At 40.5% G+C, this 22,904-nt stretch overlaps 1 protein-coding gene across 15 annotated transcripts in view; it reads right to left on the bottom strand.

Annotated features, from left to right (window-relative positions):
* Positions 1 to 1,400: 1,400 nt before the first annotated feature.
* FOXP1 (forkhead box P1) overlaps positions 1,401 to 22,904 on the bottom strand; it is a 582,432-nt gene continuing 560,928 nt past the window's right edge. For 13 of the 15 annotated variants that reach the window (XM_055342934.1, XM_055342933.1, XM_055342936.1 and 10 more), the window contains 7 exons: positions 22,675 to 22,876; positions 22,490 to 22,569; positions 21,788 to 21,889; positions 18,106 to 18,227; positions 16,329 to 16,398; positions 11,853 to 12,019; positions 1,401 to 6,194 (listed from right to left, as the gene is read on the bottom strand). In XM_055342934.1, coding sequence (XP_055198909.1) covers positions 6,050 to 6,194; positions 11,853 to 12,019; positions 16,329 to 16,398; positions 18,106 to 18,227; positions 21,788 to 21,889; positions 22,490 to 22,569; positions 22,675 to 22,876 — 888 coding nt within the window. In that variant the 3' untranslated portion in view covers positions 1,401 to 6,049. Of the gene's footprint in view, positions 6,195 to 11,852; positions 12,020 to 16,328; positions 16,399 to 17,557; positions 17,728 to 18,105; positions 18,228 to 21,787; positions 21,890 to 22,489; positions 22,570 to 22,674; positions 22,877 to 22,904 lie in introns of all 15 variants that reach the window. The other 2 variants (XM_055342948.1, XM_055342941.1) reach the window with 2 other exon arrangements.

Genomic DNA, 22,904 nt, shown 5'->3' with positions numbered 1-22,904 from the left:
AGTTTAGGCTCTTTATATAGAAAGGCCTCCATTTAAAAGAAGAACATGTATGTCGGGCTTGCTGCCTCGTTTACCTGAGCTGCCAGCCTTAAATGAATGTGTACAAGAGGATGCTCCTACTTCAGAATTCCAGAAACACAATGAAAAAGATCCTGCGCAGCACCAGCCACTTCTTCCCTAATGCATCGTCATACTTGGTTTGGGTCCTTCAGCTTACTCAAATATGTGTACACATTTAATTTTACCAACTGCATATGCTGTAAGCAGTATTTATGTTTAAGCCTGGCATTTAAAGGAATTTCAATTAACCCTAATATTATATTCTTAGTAGCTAGATGAGAATTAAGGGTTCAAATGTTTTATTAATTATCAGACTAGAGGGCTTCTAGACTGTGGCATAACTGTTAATGAAAAGAGGACACTACTTTGCAACTTAATAGCAAAACCTATATTAAAAAAAATTTTTTTCCCCTAAGACAGGCTTTTCAAAACAATGCTGGGAAAGCAAGCACGCTTACGTGTTCCTCACCGGCAGCCGGTGTTTGGCTGAGGAACAGCAGCTCGGTTAATTTTCAAGTCATCTTTTGGCTTGTGTTATGCTCTCAATTACAGATGGAACGGTTTTATGTTACCCCGGTTTGGCCACTTCAAGTGCTGCTTTCAATATACCTACTTAATTTTTACTGAAAGATGATGCCCAAACTCATTAATCCTTAGAATATATATGACATAATAGTATTAAAGACAAATAGCAGTGTTGTGTGTTTTTTTCCTCAAGGTATGCAGTGAAACAAATCTCGAGATCAGGATGGTTTTTTTGAATATTTAGTTCCTAAAGCTTCACTGTTTTCTGTACTGGATGTGGTTATCTAGCATACTTTTGATAGAATATTTTTATAAAATCATTTGTTCTAATCTAAGCATTTATCATTATATGCAAAAAGATTTCTTGATGAGAATATTATAGACGGTGCATGTTTTTGACATTAGCATTTTATTTGGATGACTAATCTTGCAGATGTGAAATTTTAATGAATTATTCATGAAATTGCTTTCCTCTGAAATTTTAGTTTGCTCTTAATGCTAGTTATTAAACATTTTGTGTGTGTGTGTGTTTTTTTTTCCTGTATAAAATTTGATGAACAAAAATAAGGGTGTGCTTCCTCAGGAGAAAAGGTGGCCTATATCTTTTTTAGTTTTTTCCTGTTCCCTAAGTGGAGACTTAGCACTTCACTTTGAAATCCTGAGGATGAGAGCATTAGCTCTCTGTGATGATGAAAGTGTTTAGTTAAGATTGATTTTAATTCTGTGTCGGAAGCAGCTGGTGATAAACCGAAGGCATATGCCTAACATACAAGATCAGCAGGTCAGAAGGGGAAAGAAACTTAGGCTGTCGCGACTTTTTACTACCAGTGTGAACAACCAGCATTTTTATTGCATTTGAGAATGCTATCATGTCAGTAATGAGTACTGACTACACAACATTTTTTTTTTATTGTCTGTATCCACAGACACGGAATGATGGAATTACAGTTGATGTCAAGGAATGAGTTTCTTTTATGCCTTATCAAAACAAAACGAAACAGAAAAAATTCTTGTTACTGGCAGCACAAATCCACGAAGCACCGTGCTCACAGTCCGGACTGTACCATCTTCATCAAGGCTTCTGGGTAGCAGAGATCGTGGGAACTACACTGGGCCCATTAAATGCCTTTAGCAACGTTAAGTCTCATTCTCAGGATAAAAAAGCGAAACCGACATTCAAAACCATCCAAAATATCAAGAGGGGATACCATGAACCAACAGGTACCCAAAAGATTCAAAATTCTTATGAGCATGCTGTTCTTCGTACCCTTGGAAACGGAGCTCAGCTGGAATGTAGAAAGGAGAGGAAATATTTTTTTTAACTTTTTTTTTCATGATAAAATAGCTAGTGATTTCCATCAATCAGATTTGGGGTGAAGAATCCAAGGTATTCTTTACTGGGTCTGATGGAATGCTGGAAATCGAGGCAGAGCTGTCCGAAGGTGGGGAGGCTGGCGGTCACTCTTCCACATACAGAAGCCTTGATGCTTCATTTCACTGCTGGTTCACTGCAGGCAGTGTCACTCTCTTACAAGGACAGACTCTAGGGACAAGGAGGATGGATTCTCATTCCTGACAGTGCATTTGCCTGATACAAGGGACTAATTCCCTCATGTATGCTTTTCTTTGAAAAAAAAAAAAAAAAAAAAAGTAACAAATTGTCTTTACATCTTGGCACCTTTGTAAAGTTTTCTTTTTTTTTTTTTATACAAAAAGTTCAATAGCTTTGACAACTCCCCATTATTAATCACTACTTCACTGATAAACTTTGAAAGTGTGACCCTGGCATTTCATCATGCAAAATATTTACTGCAGCAGGAGAAAACATTTTTTAAAACAGCATTTTTTTTTCTCTTTTCAAATGTATGAACTGGTTTAAGATAGCCAGGAAGGCAGTGGTAGGATAAACACAAGGGATAGGAATGTATCAAAAAACAGATTAACACACATACCCGCACACACACACACACACGCAAACAAATCTGTACAAAATGCTCTGATCAATGAGAACAGAAAAAAAAAAATCTGTCAACTATGTTACAATTTAAAAGCCAAAAAAAAAAAAAAAAAAGGTTAGGGAACTTCTCCCTCCCACATGTCAGGAAATGTCATCCAATATTCTTAAAGCAAGGATAACTAAATAAAATACATGTGCAGCATATTCTGCAATCCCATTACATACAGTAGTTTTTTTCCAAAGCTATTTTTTTTTTTAGTATCGTTAATATAAAGCAGTTGCACAAAAAGCAAAGGTGTTTTGACAAACAGGTGTATGCATTTATTCCTTTTTAGGAACAATATCTAAAAAAAGAACCGCCCTCCGCCCTCCCCCAAAAAAGACAAAGATTCACACAGACACATTGGAATATATGTACAACATAATAAACCCCATCCTAAAGAAGCGACTGGGAACACCCCCCCAGGGATACAGAATCAGAATTGTAAAAATCATAGTGAAGTTTGCTTGCTGTAAAGCCTGAGAATTTTTTTTTTTCAGTTGGTTCTTCTGCAGGGCTGTGATACCTGCAAAGATATGTAAAATCTAATTTTTCTTTTTTTTTCTTTTTGCTACAGTCTTTAGACTAAGCATGCAAGACATACGACTAAGTGCAACTGAGTGAAATGTATTTTTTTAAAATTTTCATCATTCCCTAAAGGTTTGAACTGAGGTATGCGTACTAACAGTTTCTCATGCTGTTATCTTTACTCATGTCTAGCTACACATGCTGAGAATGAACTAATCTACCAGATTTTTATCCTCTTTTGAATACCAAACTAACCAGCAACCACTCAGTTTAGAAGCACAGGGCCCCCTTCCCATGACCCTGTCTGGCTACTGCCTGCACATCATGAAGCTGCCTGGAAAAGTTAAAAAAAAAAAAAAAAAGTCTCGAGTGACCACAGACTGCCCTTTATACAGAAAGCAGAGTGAAGCTTCAAAAGAAACTTGCAAAGAAGTTTTTGTACCAAGCTTATGAGTGGACGGGAGTGTTACTTTTTTTTTTTTTTTTTTAATGAAAAATGCTGACCAAAGCCTAATCAGGAAAAAAAAAAAAAAAAAAAAAAAGGAAAAAGGGAAACATTATTAAAAACCAAACAAAAAACTGGAAGATCAATGCCAAGGCAAAGCAAAATTGATGCAGTGATCCTAGCGTGGTTCTTAAAACCAAAGTGACATATGATCTCTCTGGAAAACAAAATATATACTCTAGAAATGCTACTATGTGTTTGAGTTGCATTTTAGAAGCTTTTCTGTTTTCTTTCCACTTTATCTCGACTGTCTCCTTTACTGGTTACTCCCTAATTTTCAGTGGCATTCATTCATTCAGGTTTCTGAGACGGGACTCCCTTCCTTCCTTCGCTCCTGTAACACCTTCAGCAGCCCCGTAACCTCGCTCTATGAGTTTTGGTCTCTGTTGAGGTACAGAACAAGAAAAGAAAAGAAAAAAAAAAAATAACAAAAGTAACAACTTTGGTTCCATTACCTACTTGGTCTGCTAAATTTATTCTATGACGAAGGAGCAGTTCTCTTTCTCAGGTTAGCAATAGCCTAGAACTCATCAATTGCCTCTAAATTCTTTCGCCTCCTTTGATCAACAATAAGAGGATATTTGGCTTCATCAGATAAAGCATAAAACAGAGAACATAATTTACCTTTGTGTAATATCTTTGGTAATTTTAGAAAAAAAAAGGTACAAAGAATATAAATTAAGCTCTGAAAGGCTCTCAAAACTAAAAACAAAAGCTACGGTCCTAGATAAATAAATGACAGGAAAGTGGGTGCAGAGTGGAAGCGTTGAGGGCTCCTAAGGACTGAGGTTGTACTGACCCGTGACTGTCATGTTCTGTGCGTCATGTATGTTTCTCCAAACGCCCAGGGGCACCACGTGCGGGCCCCCCCACCCCCTCGATATCTTCTACCGTTAGTTTTGGATACTGGCTTGGTGTGATAATATTGCATAACAAACTGAACTGCAGTACCGAATTTGCACGTTTGAAATGAACACTTTAGCATTAGCTGAACTGAGTCCTCATTAACTTCCATAACAAATTCAATCTGAAATCTAATTTGCATTCAAACAGATTAATGCCACCAAGCAGGTCTGGACTGATGTTTAAATTCAGCGCCGCCGCCACGACTTTCAGCGGAGTTGCTCCTGGAAAGCCAGCTTTTTGGCCATTTTGCAAACAAAGCAACCCATGCTGGTTTGCTAGCATCAGTGACCCTGTGGCCCATGGCAATGTGGTCACCCAAGGGAGAGCCTTCCAACAGCCACACGGTCGCTCTGGAGGAGATCTTGGGGGGACTTGCTGCCTAGCTTTCCTTGTGCTGGGAAAATGCTGTGGCACTGATTAACCACGGTGGTCGCTGCAAGAAAGAAAACACCAAAAACCAAAAAACCAAAAAACAAAAAGCCCACCAAAACCAAATCTGAAACAGCCCCCTTCCCACCTCCAATACGGCTTCGTGGAATGAATCTGCATTGTTCCTGGGGTGTCTCTATTATGGTTTTTTTTTTTTTTCTGTCATTCATTCTCTTTCTGGCAGGACTTCACGTCTGTGTGAAGAGGACCTTCATGTGTAGAGTGCAGCATTTGGGACCTTTTTGAAAAAAGACCAAAACGGAATGTTTTTTGACTTTGGAGAAAACGTGGTGATGTCTGAAGGGAAACTGGAATGAGTGACAGGAAACTACGAACGAGAAATGACATTCAGCTCTTGTATAATAAAAACACCTATTAACATTCATCACAAGGTACAGAAAACTTGAAGCCTCCGTGAGGCCGTGGGCCCAAATGGAGGCCTGAGGTCAGAACTTAAAATGGTAATAGTAGAAGCGGGGGGTGGGGGGGAAAAAAGCAATACATTAAAAAGTTTGGGATATGACTTTTTAACCCCCTCCCCCCAATACACACACAAAGGCCTTCCCCATCCCAACTGGAAGCAAAACAAAAACAAAACGAACAAAAAAAAAAAAAAAAGGAGTAAAGGCAGTGATAATCAACATGCAGTACTGTGCAAATAGGTCGTCCATTGGAATCCTTAAATTCTGGGCAGAGGCTTGGTCTGCAGCTCGGGTGCACATGCTCAGTTGGGTGTCCTCGTGTCCAACGCTGGCAGGACTGCAGTTCAAAGTCTGCTGCTAGAAGTGAATCAGTTTAGCAAATTTACAACACTGATGTTGACTGTTAAGAGAGGAAAATCCCAAGTACCAAACAAGTCCATCCAATGCACAGAGTACAAATTCCTTTTTTCAACAAAAAGTAGAAAAATCAAAAATACTCCCAAATGGGATTCTTGATGGCACTAAGAGTTAACACGTTTCAGAGTTGTCAAAATGGAGTGAAAATCCTCCCGACTGTACAACAAATGGAGAACAATTTCACTGCTAACTTTTGACGTGTTGTGTTTTGTTTTTGTTTTCCCAATCTTCGTTCTTGGGGTTGGCCCGCCCAGAGACGTTCATTCCATGTCCTCGTTTACTGGTTCGTCTTCGTAATCTCTGTCGTGGTCAAAATCTGGACTGTGGTTGGCTGTTGTCACTAAGGATAGAGGCCCTTCAGCTTCCTCTGGATCGAGGGGCTCTTCTTTGACATGCACAGGATGCCTGGAAGAAATGAAAACAGGTTCGTTCACTTGAGGGCGCCTCCCAATCCCCAAGCAGGTTGGGGGCTTTGGGCAGCAAAAGCCACAGTCTAGGACTGTACGGTCCACCGCCACGGGCACTAGCCACATGTGGCTAGCTCAGTGAAAACCCATTAAAACTTAATACAATGTAAATTTGAGTTTCTCAGTTGCACTGGCCACAGGGGGGGCTGGCGGCTACCACACTGGGCAGCCCAGAGATAAAAATTTCCACCATGGCAGAAGGTTCCTTGAGGGCAGTGCCGCTCTAGAATGATCCCTGGCCAGAAACCGCCTCTCTTCCCTTGGGTGTGTCTCACGCTTTAACCCGCACTCAAGTCACACTCAAGTCACGTTGGGCTCTTGTTACAGTGCAGCCTGTGACTCAGCAGGTCTGGGGTGGGGCCCGAGCCTCTGCATCCCTAGCAAGCTCCCAGGCAAGGCTGCTGGTCCGAGGAGGACCACACTTTGAGTGCCAGATAACAGGCCCCGTAGTGGCATCCTGGGTAGAAGAATACAGATCTTCAAATAATTATGTGGAATGAGAATCGGTGATACAATGGTGGTTTGTGGGGACCACTGAGTGCGGGAGGCTGGGCTAATCATGGCTTGCTGTGTGTTCTGCTTTGCTAGTTAACATGCAGAACCTGTGAAAGAACTCTCCAGAGACCGACCCCAAGCGAGGTTCTATCATTAATCAACTTCAAGCAAACACAGCAAAGAGACACCATGATACATGCTTGAAACTCCAAATTAATGCATATTTTTACAAACTGTCAATAAGGCAAGAAAAGCCCTGCCAGGAAACACAAACGGCAAGGAAAGGCTCGCCCAACACAACAATATGATAAGAAAGCAGAGCCCCAATCAGAATAATAACGCTGTCAGCTGTAAACAAGGCAAAACAAGAGGCCGGGCTGGTAGCGGCCACCAGGACGCCGCAGGCTGTGACGAGATCTGCCAACTTTCTCATTATGGACCAGCACACGGTTCACCCGAAGGGGACTGCGGGGGATCACACGAAACCACTCCGATAACAATTGAGAAATGTTGTTCGTAAATCATATTTACAACCGATCCTTTGCAAATACAAATTACTTTCTGTTGCAAGCCTTTTGATATGTAAAAGAACCATTCAAGTTAAAATGGTCCCATCGCTGGGACAGGCTGCAGAAGGGAGGATTTTTTAATTGACATTATCAAGTGTTAGTAATAAGAGGTGGTACTGGGGATGGCTGATTTCCTAAATAATTGATGTATGCAAACCCCAAAGGCCACTTGAACCATTTAAAAACAAACAGGAGTGCTTTGGACTGCCCTTGACGAAGTGAACCTTCAGGAAAGCAAGTGACTCTAAAATTAGCACAGCCTCGAGAGTGTCTGGGGGTAGACGTCATTAAGTAGCTTTTAAAAAATTGTGCCCATCTTCCTAAAAACTAGTTGCAAAATGAAATGTTATCACAGTTGTAGTCGAGTGCATTTTGCTGGTGGTGCTCCATCCTTTTTTCAGCTTTTTCATGGTCCTGCTTAGGTGTGTTTCTACTGGAAGACCCAGGACTGGCCATGTAATTTGCAGAGCCCCAGTGAAAAGTGAAGATGTGTTTCAAAAATTAGAATTTCAATATGGAAATGGCAGAGCACTGAAACTTCTAACTACGCCTCTGGAGCCAGCCCTGGTAGGATCACCTATATTCTTTGGGGAAGAATTAAGTGTACTGATGATTACTCCTTTAAAAAAAAAAATAACCCATAAACCCAAATTACAGTAGGTTTTATTGTTTCTGCCTATCCTCTCCCAGGTGGCGTCATGTTTTTACGTATTGTATCCATAACAAATATGATGACTTTGCCAGCTTTTTCAGTTGTTGAATAAAATATTTTTAAAAAATTATTCATAAGAGACACACAGAGAGAGGCAGAGACATAGGCAGAGGGAGAAGCAGGCTCGCTGCAGGGGCCCGACGTGGGACTTGATCCTGAGACCTGGGACCCTGGGATCAGGACCTGAGCCGAAGGCAGATGCTCAACTGCTGAGCCACGCAGGCGTCCCTCAGTTGTAATTTTTATGAGTATATGAGATGCCTTGTGTGGACATGTCAGTCTTTTACTACTGGACATTCTGTGATTGTCTTTTATAACACATAGCAACCCCCCCCCTCCCTCCGTCTTTTGCTCTTTGAATAATACAGCAACCACTTTTATCCATTAATCTTCCCATTTCTGTTGATTTACCTCCTCAGGATAAATTTCTAAGAATGAAATTCTGGGAGCAAAGGCCAAAAACATCTTTATGGTTCTTAAGATTTATTACAGTATTAATTTCCAAAGGGGCTATATCAATTTAGACTCAACCTCATCAGCCCCAAGCATTACTTTTGGAAAAAAAAAAAAAATTCTGTTGCTTAGCAGGTATAAGGTAAGCTCCAGTTACCTTAAATTGTGCTTCTTGGATTACTGACAGCAGTGAACACTTCTTCATGTCTGAATTTCAAATTTTTTACTATTGAGCAGTGCTACTTCATAAATTACCCTCCCTTCTCTGCTGATCACATTTGGCAAGAAATGTATCTATGTGTTACTTAGCCCCGTATTGAAGTTCAAATGTACTTTCTCTGATCAACATTTTTTCTCCTTTCACTTCTTTAAACAATCAGATTTATTAATCATTTCAGGTTTATAAACCTGAATTTGAGGACACGAGACAATACACGGCTATCTGGGCGGTAGGGGCTGGGAGGATGGAGAAGAAATCAAACATTCTCAATTAAGTTCTCGCTTTATAATTTTCCACTCTGACAAATGTTTTGCTTGGCACAAACCAAACCAAACCAGATACAATGTTCATGTTAGGGAATATTTTGTTTGCCCTTGAAAGTTGCGGCTAAACTTGAGTAAGATTATTTACCAACCCCAAGACACAGGTTAGGGCTCTATCACCCATGCTGGCTCACCCCAGTGCCTAATGCGGAGTGGGTTCCCAACCAATGCTAACTGACGAGATCTGTGTGACAACCTGACAACACAACTGAGTTAGACATTAAGGCTCCTTAAAACTCCAGAGAAATGAAATCCAGCTTCACAACATTTCTTGATACCAGCAGATCCCCCTGAGTGTGGCAAATGCAGTCACACAGGCATGCGGTGCTTCAGAGAATAAAAGAGAATGGATTTCCAAGCAAGATACATTGCAGGTAAGATGCAAACTACTTAAGATACGATGTTTCACATACATTCATGTGTCTCCTAGAAATGGGAACCGCACCATGCACCATCTTGCACATCACCCCCTGCCCCACCTCCCCCCCCCAACTCCTCCTTCCCAAATCGTTCCCGATGAACAACTGTGCAAAACCACACATTTCCCTCCTCATATCTGAGTAATTCCTTTGTTTAGCCACTCTTGGGAACACGAGAGTTTTTAACTAAAGCTGACTGGTGTTTAGAGGCATTGTGTTCTGAGGGTGTGTGCACAGCATGGAGTACTGTGCTTTGTAGCTCTGTTAGCTCCTATCAGGATAAAAGTATAATGCCCCAAAGCCATAATTATGTGACTACTGTCTAGCGTTTCAGAGGAGAAACAAAATGTTGTAGTGTTGGAGCCGCACAGAAAGGGTACGAGCGAGGGGCTCAGTTTCAACACTAGATGATAGTAGCTGGGCCGCCAGACTAACAAGGTCCTGTGAGCCGTGCCATAAAGTTTACGGCTTGATTTATTCCGATTAGACTAGAACAGTTAAGAAACAATTTGCATCATAGCAGGGTAATGCATATTGCACAAGAAGGAAAACTGTGTCATTACAGAATTCGCTTAATGGAAATACGGGGTCAAAAAGAGTCACAGTCTGTGACACTGAGAGCCGGCATAGGGACTGTGCTGTTGACATAATTATATTTAACAAACAGTGTGAAGCGGGGAGATGTGAACAACAGTGTGCGTTCTGACATCTTTACGTAGGGTTCCCTTAACAAAACAAAACACAGCCGAAACCTTCATTTCGTTCAGAATTATGCTGCCTGTGAAACGTGGTTTCTGGTAACACTGGGGTTAATTCAGAGTTGTTGGACAAATTAACTTTGTAGCAGCTTTATCTTGAACAGCAAAATTCGCAGCATTCTAAACTGTTGCCTGGGGTTTTTATCCAAATATCTTTCTCTTTTCAGTAATCCTTTGCCCTAAATAGTAAGAACAGACATCAACTGACCCTTGGAGTTCATATAGATGATGAGAAATAGTCTCTCTTCCACTCAATAACTTCAGAAATATTTGCTTTAATGAGCATTTCTTCAAGTAGCTTATATACCAATTTATATTTGCTCTGAACTTCCTTAATATCTGAGTAAACACTCCTGTCATGACAGTGATTTAAAAATGAACACGAGTGTGACTACAGTAAAGTCAGAAACACCAGGCTGCTTTAGAAAAGATAATATATGGCAGTGTCAGTGTGAAAGATAAACACATTCTTAAAATGTTGTGTAGTAAATCCTATGAGATTGTTCAGATAAATTAAAAACAATTATTTCCATCTTTAAGGATCCTTTTCAAAGCACTTTGGGTATGGAATTCAAATGCTAAATAATCAAATTTCAGATTTCCATGTACCCACCAATTACCCTGGCAGACAGCATTTTTCTTTTTCCTTGTCATTTGATGCCAATGTATTCTGGTCTTCATTGCTATGGGTCATATTTTCCATTCTTATCACTCAAATTATCTTCAAATAGGATGTTGGTCGAGTGATTCAGAAGGAGGGTATAGACCAGTGGCCTATTCTAGGGGGCACCAGTATTTCAAACACTGGCCTAGTGTGTTCCTTTAAAGTGGGCAATGGTGGAGGAGAGACTGTCATCCATCCTATAGCATCTCCTGCAAATCTAATCATTTGGGACAATGTGGCTTCTTTTCTCTTCTAAACATTCCCTGGCAGAGAGGGAGTTGTCCCAGTCCTGGCTCTTCCCTGCCACCCCCCATCCCCACCCCAAAGGCATCAGGGCCTCTTCCTTGGTTGGCCTGGTCCTTGTGCCATTCACATTCAGCAGGAACACCCATCGCCCAGCACTTCATTCAGTTATATGGTGCTCATTATACTGCCGTCTGCTGCTATAATGCTCCTATTAATTTTCCTTTTGATATTTTAAGAGCAATCTATAAATCATGCCGCCTTTCATTTGTGCCATCATTAACGCTTGGCCATAACGCTTCAGATTGTGTTTGCGGTTCAGACTATCACCCGACCAAGTAAACAAGCATTCTTTCTCCCCCTGCTAGGTTCGGTGTGCCCACCAAGTTGAGCAAACTGACAGAGACGCATACCGATTTTAGGAGGAAAAGGTAATGTGGCTTAAATAATGGACCGAAATGCCAAGCAGAGGGAAAAAAAGCAAATGAGTCACCCATTTTATTGCTGTGTGCACTTGTAGGGCTGCATGGAGCTGATTGCTTTTATGGGAAAGTTAGTAAATGGTCCTTTTATGTGCTAACTGAGCTAAACCTTTCCAGAAGCACAAACTTTCACCAAGACTCTAGGAAAGCAGAGATTACAGAAAAGGTATCAAGAGCAGCCAGGGAAGGGCTTGTGTGCACATCAAACCAAGAGACGGGGGCCGGAACGCGGAGACCTGCTGGGAGTACAGTACTCACACGGCTTGCATAGGGGATCTGCCCGGACTGCTGTCACTCTCATTGCTGTTGGTATGTTCCATTGCCCCGTTCAGCTCTTCCCGTATTGCGCTGGCTAAGTTGCCCAGAGTGGGATTTCCCATGGAAGCGGTAGTGTATAGAGGTATACTATTCTCAGCCATCGAAGCCTGTTAGCAACCAAGAGAAAATATATGAGGACACAGAGTAAGTAGAGACAGGGACAGCCGTTAATTATGGGTGTAGTCAATGATCTTCCGTTTAGGTTCATAGTAGGGCCAGCAAATAACAACTTTCTAATAGGCAGAGAAGGGTTTTGCTTTAAAAAGGAAGGCTTGTGACACATGTCCCACGCTTGGTTTCCAAGAGCTAGCTGGGACCAAAGTGCTCGTGGGGAGGGAGGACTCAATTTAGCTCCGCTGGGGTAGAGTCATATGGTTTAGACAGGGCTATCTAAAATGAGCTGTCTGATGCCTTCTTTCGGGAGGAACTGAATATTTCCAGATCACAGGGAAATATAATGGAATTTTCATTTCTTTATCCACTTTGACGACTTCAGTATTGGATATTAAAGATTTGATCCAATTATTCTGGCCTCACAGCTCAAACTTATGAGAACTTCCATAAACATTTACCTTTTAGATCCTATAGAAAAGGAAGAGATTATAGAATTGGAGTCCATTTTTATCTCCCGCCATCGTTTCTGTTTTAATGATTTTTGAATCTGTTTAAGTGTAGTTTGTGTGGTGTTACCTACCCCACAGTTATCTCAATCTTTCAGGCTCAGACTGGTCACCTGGAATTTTAGGACTGAAGGAGAATATTATCTGTCACTCTATATGAGTGTCAGCCAAAAAGTGTTGAAATGGAGAAAATAAGAAATCCTGAAGTCTGTGGTGGGATACTGTTCACTTCCTATCCTCCGGTGTTTGAATAAAATGACCACCCAGTCTCAAATGCCAATAGTAGTTAAATACAACCCCAGGCTAAAGTATCCATTGGGGTAGTGATTATGACCCAGTAACTTTTGATTTTATTAAAGAGGGCAGATTTTCAAATACTGGCAGTGTAATTAGACCGAGATTTATCAAAACTGTCCTCTTATAGACTACAGTATACCGGGTTTTCCATCCTAATGAAGAGAAAGTGCAATCACAAGACAATCTGGCATGGTGACTTCAATTGGCCAGTCATACAAGAGTCCAAAGTATTCTAGAAATCCTGGCTCTAGAGAGAGAGCGCACGCCAAAAAATGCAGACAGAACGGGTGGCAAAGCTGGGCTGCAGGGAATGTGCCTATTATGACAACTGCAGCCTTGCTCACTGTACAAACTCCAAAGTCAGGAATGCCTTCTTAGATACAAGCCCCCATGATGGGTCTTCACTTAACACGGTAATGGCGAATGGACGATTTCAAAGCCAGGCTCTCTGAGAGCCTACAGATTTCCCTTCCCTCCACTTCTGGATTTACATAACTGCCTGCTTTTAAAAAGTGGAAAAAAATTCCTGTTTTTATTTCCAAATGTGGTGAACTCATTTTGATGAACAGCAAATCTGAACATTCCTCGCTCTCCTACAGTTTGTTAAATAATTTGCATCAAGTACTTTTTTCAACAGATCTCTTGTAATTGCAATAAAGCATTTTTTTTTCTTTTTTTGGCAGAGCAAAAAAAGTTGCCAGATTATTTTTTTTTTAATTTTTAAATTTTTTTTCCCCAAACTACAGCTGGACAAGCATATTAACTGCCTTCATTTGAGACAACTTACTGGTCATGCTTCTCCCAGTCATGGAAGTTGTAGTCCCACATTCACATTTCACTATGACACAGAATGTGGCCAAAGTGAGGCCATCTCTACAGTCAAAAATGGAGAGGTAAAGACTAAACTGAAATGTTTGTAAGAATGTTCTTTGGGATAAGCTGGTCACTTTATGGACAGAGCAGCCTTCTTAAGATAGGTGAAGGTTGTTAAAACATGGGTTAAGGCCCAATAGCGATGGTGGTGAAAGGCATCCAAAAAGGCAAGTCCCTCACTTGGGAGACAGACAAGAAAGATATAGGTGAAGAAGACCAGCCTGGTCTCTTTAAGAAAATGACTAAGTGGGAGGACAGAGGCCACAGAGGCTCTTGTACCTTCTTTGTTGAGTAAGTGATCAAAGCAACCCACCCAAGGTTAGAAACATTCTCACCAACTGCTTATGCTTTCCTAGTTGATGTGCTGAAACTGCTCCTACGTAGAGGATTTTAATACTGGACTTAATGATATCAATAAATGGTCCTGTGTATAGTACGTGGTTTCCTATCAGACTGGCACCTCTGCCCCCTGCCCGCCAAAAAAATTAAGGTGCTCCAGTAATGGTGCAGAAGTCCATAAGTACCGCTGCTCCTGGAACATGAACCATACTAAGATCCTTGGGGGAAAGGCAGGCTATAAATAAGAAGCTTTACGGTTACCCTTAGTTACTTCACTTTTTCAGAGCATAATGCAATCTGTCTCACGTCCAATGTTTTATTTCTGTAGTGGATTCTGCTGTCCTATTTTATATATTGTATATCATGCATTATGTTGCTCTAGTAATCTTTTTAAGATGTTGTTCCACTATTATTTTTACTTGTCTTGAAAAATGGAAATGGGCAATAATGGGACGGAAAGCCTGCTGGTAGAGCCCTGATTTAATTTGCACAGCAGAAAGTTGTTACAGGAGACGGTCTACTGCCCGTGGATCCAAACTCCTCGACAAGACGAAAAAGATCCGTTCTTCGAATCATGAATTTCTATCCATTTATTCACCTCACCTCATTATGCACATAAAGTGTTCTTGGAAAACTACAGGATCGTTTTGGGCTACCCCTGGAAATGAGAAAGGGTAGGGAGGATGCCAAAAACAAATGTTTTCGAGATGAAACACGAACGGTTCCTGTCATGATAAGGCATACTAATTTAAATTAGTCACATAGTTAAGAGAATCCAGAGGATCGCTGCTTTTCTTCTTTCCTTTCCGCCTCGTGAATGTAAAATGTGCTTGTAATCTTAATACTCTTCTAGATAGAGCAGCCTTTAAATTCACACTTCACAAGACTCCAGGGAAAATAAGTTACTAATGAATGGTATTTACAGTGGCGGCATCTAAGCGTGCTCTCATTTGCTTTTCTAAAGTTACTGTGTAAACTACAAGTAATTAACAGAAACTCAGAAAGTAGTTCCTCCTAATAAAGTTGGTTCAGGCTAAAAATAAATAAATATAATTACTGAACAGCTAGGTTCAGTGAATTTGCCTCTGCACGGAAACATCCTCTTTTGTTGGGAGCCGTGAGGCTGTGCTGAGTGATCTGGGAAACTGATTACGTAGGATGCATGTTAGTGCTCAATAAATATTTGTTCTAGGAGTAGTGAGAACCAGGGGCCTATCCTGATCTCTTCACCCACTCTATTCCCATAACATCAAGAATCTCAACCATTTCTCGTTCTCTTCCCTTACCCTGTAAGGAGCCTTTCTAGGACTCTCTTGTTTCTCTGTAAATGTATCTGTTTGTGTGTTAGGGCCCTGCGGAGGGCACAAGGCTGTGTAATAGCTAAGTATGCATCCATTTTGGGGGGATAAAGCCCTCAGCAAGAACTCATGCTGTTAAGCTCTGTGATGGCCTCGGATTATGTATGTCTCATCTACCTACAGATTATGTCTTTTTAAAGGTAGCAAGAGTCCCCTGGCCTGTCTTCTAGAACAACCTATGTAGGGTCAAACTCAAACTGGACCACTGAAAAATGTGACCACGAAAAAGCTCTCGGCTGCCTTGGCAACTTGCATCTGGGTGGTAGTGTCTTCATCCCCCGGTGATGCTGATTATGTAACGAGTGCTGGGTTTGTAGGGAGGAAACAAACATTCTGTGTGATTATGTCATCTTGAGCAATGTGCTGGAAACCTAAAGAGTGTTCTTAAACACCTCTCTGGTTTAAACAAAAACAGTTTACTTTTACTAAGCGAACCAAACCTGGAGCTCTTCTCCCCTACCTTAAGACCCCCCACCCCCCCCTCAATGGACTGAAGATGCTAAAGCCGACTTTAGAAGAAGAAATAAAAAGCTCTGCTTTCTCTTTAAACCCGTGAACAATGGAAGGTCATGTGATACAGTGGCCTATCATCCAGCACATTAATAGCTGTGCTAGAGTAATTACACTTGTGGTATTTTTGCCTCAAGTGAAATTCTGAAATAAGAGGATGGAAATTATGATACTGCTGATAAATATTAATAAGTGAACTTTTAATTTTTTTGCCACAATATTCAAAATGCTAAGCATCCCGCTAATGCTGAAGCAGCCTGATGTGTTTGCCTCCAGGGAGTACGATGCTTTGTGCACTTAAGAAAAAAGTTTAACGGAATTAAAATTTAATATCTAATTAGAGCGAGGCTAATATATTTTGCAATGAGTGGGGGAGACATGTGCCTCTGCTGCATATTCGGGACAACCATTAATCTTACCTGTAAAGCTGCGTTGAGGGGTGTGCAGTAGGCGTGGCTGCTCTGCATGTTTTTAATAAGGGAAGGGTTACTGCGTAAGAAAAAAGATAAAAACTCAAAGTTAAACCCAATCATCCCCTGAGTTCCTAGCTAAGTTTTATCTTAAGCTTGCGGGTATCCCTTCCAAATCAGAGATTTCCCCCATTAACAAAACCAAAGAATAGTTAGGTTTGCTCCCCACCCCCTGGCTTTATGGGGCTATACCTTTGGGCGGGACTTTGCTCTTCAAGGCAACTGGGTGTAAAATTCTAGCTTCAGTTAGACCAGCCCTGGGGACTCCTCCCTCCACTGATACATTTTTTTTTTCCCCACAAAATCTTGATCTCTCTGCAAATTTTTTATAGCTGCCATGAGTCCAACAGGAAGGCAGAAGCTTGGGTGGGGGTGTGGGCACTGGGTTGGGAGAAGTCAGTCAGTGGTGCTGGCATCCGGGGCTCCTGGGATAGTTAGAAGGAGACTCATCTCCATGATCTTAACTCCAGAATGACTGTCGGAGCAAAGGTAGGACGGCTCTTAAAGATCTCCCCTCTGTGGCACATGTATTGCCAAAGAAGATGGGGAGAAGGGTGGGGCAGGGAAGGGTTGTTCCTAAGTAAGGCAGGAGGTTGGGTTGAAATCTTTCTGGCACAGCCAAACCTGGGAGGTTGTAAGAATACTAGATGCTGCGTCCATTAACTGATCAAAGGCGGAAAAGATACTGTTTGAAAAGTATCTCTGGGAAGGAGAGGCTTCCAGTAGGAAGTCACCCAGACTGATCACTGGACTTTAAGGGAAGCGTATGTGCTATCACTGATTTCTCTGGAATCATTCATTTCACTTCACTTATAGGACTGTCACTGAATGGGCAAATGACAAGAAACTGACCCCGTGAAAATAACACGTTTTAACTCTCGAGTACTTGGAGGAATTAACTTTCACGCCAAGGTATGTACTCTTAAAGGGTCCCCGTAAGCTGCTGGATCGAGATACAACCAATATGTGCATCAAAGACGTCAAAAAAGCATTATTCAAGGCACTGGTGTTCCAAAGAGAAACAAGAGAAATACATGTACGAATCACACAATTTAGTTCCATTGCAGAAAGCCGTGGCACTGCTACTGGGTGAAATGCAAAACTACATGGGATGAGTCAACCATGCAAAGCCAAAGCAACAGCAGAAAAACAAAACAAAAGCAAGTAAAGGCTCTTACTGTGTGACAAGCTCGTCAAAGTTTTCACCGGGGCAGTATTTGCGAGGACGGCCTCGTTGAATATGGCGGCCACGTTTAAACTCTTCATCATCAACTGTCCAAAAGGACCCAAACTCATCCTCTACTCTGATAAAGCACTTATGCAGTGAGAGGTTGGTGCGAATGGCACCCTGGGATAGGAGCAGCAGCAAAGGAGATGGAGTGGCAACAAAAGGAGACGGGGTTGGGGGGGGCAGAACAGACATCCAATACAGGGAACAGGAAAAAGAAAATAAAATGCAATAAGCATAAGCAAAATGGTTTGTGAGGGTTAATATGCATTGCCACCTAAAGCTACTAGCGTGGGATGCAACAAAGACCGGCAAGCAGGGCAGGGGGACTGGTGGGGATACAAAACAGGAGGGATGAAATGCTTTTTTGCTTCCCTTAACTGAGACAACGTGACACCGGTTCGTTGGTCTAACACCGTCTAGCAGCCAAAAGCCTCTACTTGACGCTTGTTAGCACAATCCGAGCTGGGCTAAGAAGTTCAAACATGGTGGACGTACCCACTGATCTTTTGTGGCCTTCGTTTTTGGAATTCTACTTCATCCACTGTCCATACTGCCCCTTTAACGTTTTCTACTCGCACAAAACACTTGTGAAGACTAAGATTATGACGCACTGCATTCTGCAGCAAGTATAAAAGAGAGAACATTTACATTTTCTATAAGGAAAGACTCCAAAAACAGCAGTACATTCAGCCTCACAGTCCACATTTGTAAAACCATCCCCAAGAGCTGTAGCTGCACCACCCCCGTGGAGGACCTTCTTGTGGTCAAGGATGCCTCTTCCAAACATAAAAATAAAAAAACCCGAAATTATCGATGAATTTAAACTCTGGCATTGACGTCTAGTCTCTGGTAGGAGCCAACCAGAAGAAATAGTTAAGATGCATAGAAGCCCCAAAATAGGGTTCACAGTAAAAATCTGAAAATGTTGTTAATATGACTTCAAAATAAACATGGAAAGCATAAAACTGTCCCCTGTAAGCCCACTTATCTCCCATAAAAAAGGGTATTTAAAAAAAAAATCATGCAAGATGATAATATTGTTAACTACATTTTGCTCTTGTTCTTTTTTTTGTTCTTCAAAGTTTTGGCTTTAATACCTTCTATGGATTTTGTCAGATTTATCTAAATTGGATTTTACCATTGAGAGCATCACCTCCTACAGCTGGCAGCATGAGGGAGTGAAAGGATCCACAGGGCATCAGTATCCATCATCAGGCTATGTCTTACCTTCCCGAATAGATACAAACCTTGGCCCTTATGATGGGCAATTGCCTTAATTAACAGAAAATGCCAAAGAAAACACTTGAGTAGAACTCTCAATGGCAAAAAGATGATACTCCTGCAAGCTGATGGTTCCTGAAGACACATATTTCTATTTCTACCGCTACCCTGTCCGTGTTTCTTATGGTTAAATGTCATTTCCAAGAGCATTCTTAAACTGAGATCCTTGACGGCTAGACCCCACCAAAAACGAGGATCTCAACTCAAAGGTAAAGGGCTTTTAACATCTCATTTTTCCTCGAGTTTCAGAAGAATCCCCAACCCCCTACTGGGGCCAGAAACAAGCATGGCTTCCATACTTTAGCATCCTTGGTTAAGCTTACTAATCTAAACTCCAAATTAGACATAAAGACATTACAAAAAGACCTATGCCCTTTACTCAAAACTTTCTTCTTACAGAGAGTAAGGAGGGTGACCAGTGTGGCCTGAGAAGTGGATGCATAAATCCCACCTCCCATGCCGCAGAGGATCTCCTCCACTCCATTCCAATGATGCTGCCATTGCTCAAATGTGTGGCACTCCACCCCTTGTGCTACCTGCAGTATTTCCTCTCTCAAGATACTGAGCGCTGTTTTGACGTTCAGATAATCACCACTGGTGACTCTGAGGCGTTACACGAGATAGTGATGATTGTTCTTTCACGATATGGAATATTGAGAAGATAATGAGACACATTTTATTACATAGCTAAGTTATCAACTACTCGCAAGGAGAATCCATGGAAGAGATTCTCAGAATTTCTGAGCAACATCAGCATCATTGGGGTAGATTGAAAACATCCAGGTGACCATGAAAGGACATCCCTGATTCAAATGGCCTGGAGGGTTTGCATAAAAACAAAAGAAAAAATCTCTGAAAACGTTTGTCATGTTGTATTTATACTTGGAAGGACAATTTCTTTACATATAGATCGTAGGCTGCTCTCTGAATAAGGATTTTCTTTTTTATGCTGTACCAATGCATAGTATAGGGATGTGAAAGGTCTCCTCTTACCTCCCTAGAACAATACTAAGGAGGTTAAAATAAACCCGAACTTCCTTTAAAAAAAAAAAAATCCAGACAGATCCTATATATGTATAGACGACATAATGGGGAAAGAAAGCAACGTTTCCCCTCAACCTTATCATTGTCTAATATTTTAAAATAACCATCAAAATATTTAGAACTGTATCTAAAAAAACCATGTCTGCCTGAAGGATTGCTATAGATCTGTCTGAAGCATATAGCCATGCAAGTAAAGACAGAAACTCAAACTTAAGTTTTGTTTTCCCAGACTGTACATCTAAGCAAAAGTATCCACAAATTAAAAATTGCCCAAAAACATAAGCCCTTCTCAATCATAACTTAAACTGGGCATTTCATCTTTTGTTTAAGATTACAATACAAATAAGGACACGTAGAGAAAATTATACGTATTTATGAGTCATTTGGTACTTGTTCTAGGATTGTTTATATTGATGGCACTTTTTCCTGCAGTTTGCAAAAATGAAAAAGTTAAAGCTGTACATCTGAGCTTAAATATCATATTCGCAGCTAGTAATTATTTTTAAATTTGATCATTTGCTATTTATAAAAGGCAATTTGAAAAAAATGTCTGCTTCATGCTTATAGTTCCTACATTTTGAAAAGCATTCACAGCTAAAGATACTTTGCATTTTATCTCCTGAGGGAGGCTGAGGAAAAGCGGGTAAGGTTCTGAACATAGGTTCCCTTCAGCACCCATGTGTCTTAATGGAAATAAAAAGGATACTTCGAGCCATAATAGATATTCATGCCTGGGTAAGGTTGATAAATTAATTCTATGCTTATATTCATTTTCTTTTAAAATGCTAATTTATCAAGAATGTAACGGAGGAAATGTGTTTTCTACTTTTGTTTTTCTCTTATCTAAAATTTAAGAAGTAGCAAATTTCCTTTGCATCCTATCAAAAATCCCTATCATATTTATAATAATGACATGTAAAAATATCCTAACATATTGGCATTTTACGTGTTGCGGAATTTGGGGATTATAAGAATTGTAAGTAGTAAAACAAAACAAAAATGTCAGATTGGACCCAGCCCTCTTTTATAGCAAGAATATTTAAAGCAAGAAATTAAAAGCGGCAAAATCCAAAAATCTGTGAGGGCTTCATTTAAGAATCTGCGAACCCACTGCTGAACTGGAAATGAGGTATAGTCATGTGACCCTCAAGCCTTGTGGTGGCGTCCCATATGGAGCTGAGGGTTTGTTTTGTTTTATAGCAAATGGTGTTACAGTGAAGTTAGATAATTTTCTTTTCCAGAGTTATCTATGAATCTCTGATAGACAGTGCAACATAAAAAACCAAAACCAAAAACCCAAAATAAAACCAAAAACTTAATAATATATTGTGCTTTCCTGTGCTAACTCCCATACACAGGGCTAGTCCTGAGACCACACAACTTCCTTTACTAATTATGGTAAGGAGGTTTTTTTTTTTTTTTTTTTAATGCAACTAATGAAAGTTATGTCCAGTTTGTCTGATTATTTCTCCAGTTAAAAAAAGTTAGCCATGCATTTCAGCAAATACTGATGGTGGCTAACAACCGAAAAGCATGAGGTTTGTGTAAATAAGAGGCTAACTTTCACATCGGGATGACAGTATCATGCGTTCCTTTTCCCTACGTATTTTAACTGGACAGAAATGATTTCACTGGCTGGTCTATCCAAAATCTGATGTCAATGTAATGGGAGTCTTCTATCCCAGCATTTTAACCCCAATAGTACTATTTTCTTAAAAAAATACTCCCATAAATTTGACTCCTTGAGTGTATAGAAACAACACACATTGAACTTACAATACCTCCATTTTATCAACAACAAACTCTTAAATGGCAAGACCCAAGCTTTAAACAGGCCTGTGAGAAAGCTTACCTTCCACGTGGCAGCATTGCGTCGAAAGTAAGCAAACATTCGTGTGAACCAGTTATAGATTTCATTTAGTGTTAGCTGCTTTTCTGGAGATTCGAGAATGGCCTATAGAAGCAAAAGTAACAAAAGAAGATAATTTATGACCAAATCAGCAGAACTGTCATTATACAGTTTCTTGAAAATATAAAATAAGCATGATTCAGAGCTAGAGCCCAAGAAAGGTTTCACGAAATGATCTAAGATTAATGGTTGTATTTAACAGTTCAATAGCAAAATTCAAAATGGAATTATCTAATTGTTTTGAGTTTTTATTTCTGTTTCCGTACAGAAATATTAATTTATTAGTCATTCATAAAGCAGAATCAAAGAGAAATGCAAAACATTTCACTAGCTGATTAAAGCTCAGTAATTATTTAGAGCTCAGATTAATTCTAGGGATCAGAGATTACTGTAGCTTGTGATAATTGACTTGCCATCTTTAAACAGGCTCATTTTCACTGTTGTGTGAAATGAATTTCCTAATAATCACATCGTATTGTAATACTTAATCAAAAGCAATTATGTTATATATTGCAGTTTTAAAAAACCTTATAGAAAAGGTTTTAGCATGCTTGCATACTAAACGGTTTTAAATCTACTTCATCAATATATCCATGTACACGTATACCTTTTGATATAATTTCACATACTGTGTTATTTACTTACCTGCCTAATTAAAGATGCATATGTAAATGGTGGTCTAACTTCTGCGTTCTTATAAAATTCTTGGTTCTGCGCAATATCTGCTAAATAAGAATCATTGTCCTATTAATTATCACTTTTTAAAAAGAGGCTGGTCTACAAGAATTGCCTATTACAGTTCTGCATAAGGCAAAAATGGGAGTATCTACCTGAAGAAATGGGCACGTTGTATTTGTCTGAGTACCGCCTGCGGATGGGTCCCACCGTATGCATGCTGGTGGTGGTGATGACGGAGGGGCCTTGGGTGACGGGAGTGATGGGGGCGGTTGGGGTCGTTGGAGTATGAGGTAAGCTCTGTGGAGAAGCCTCAGATGCAGACTTGGAGAGTGTGACACTTGATACCAGATTCAGCTGTGAGGAAAAGAAGAATTCTTAGAAG

Source organism: Nyctereutes procyonoides, unplaced genomic scaffold (genome assembly GCF_905146905.1).
Source record: "Nyctereutes procyonoides isolate TBG_1078 unplaced genomic scaffold, NYPRO_anot_genome, whole genome shotgun sequence".
NCBI classification, from domain to species: domain Eukaryota; kingdom Metazoa; phylum Chordata; class Mammalia; order Carnivora; family Canidae; genus Nyctereutes; species Nyctereutes procyonoides.
The sequence above is the reverse complement of the archived record's forward strand: the minus strand, read 5'-3'. Positions and strand labels throughout refer to the sequence as shown.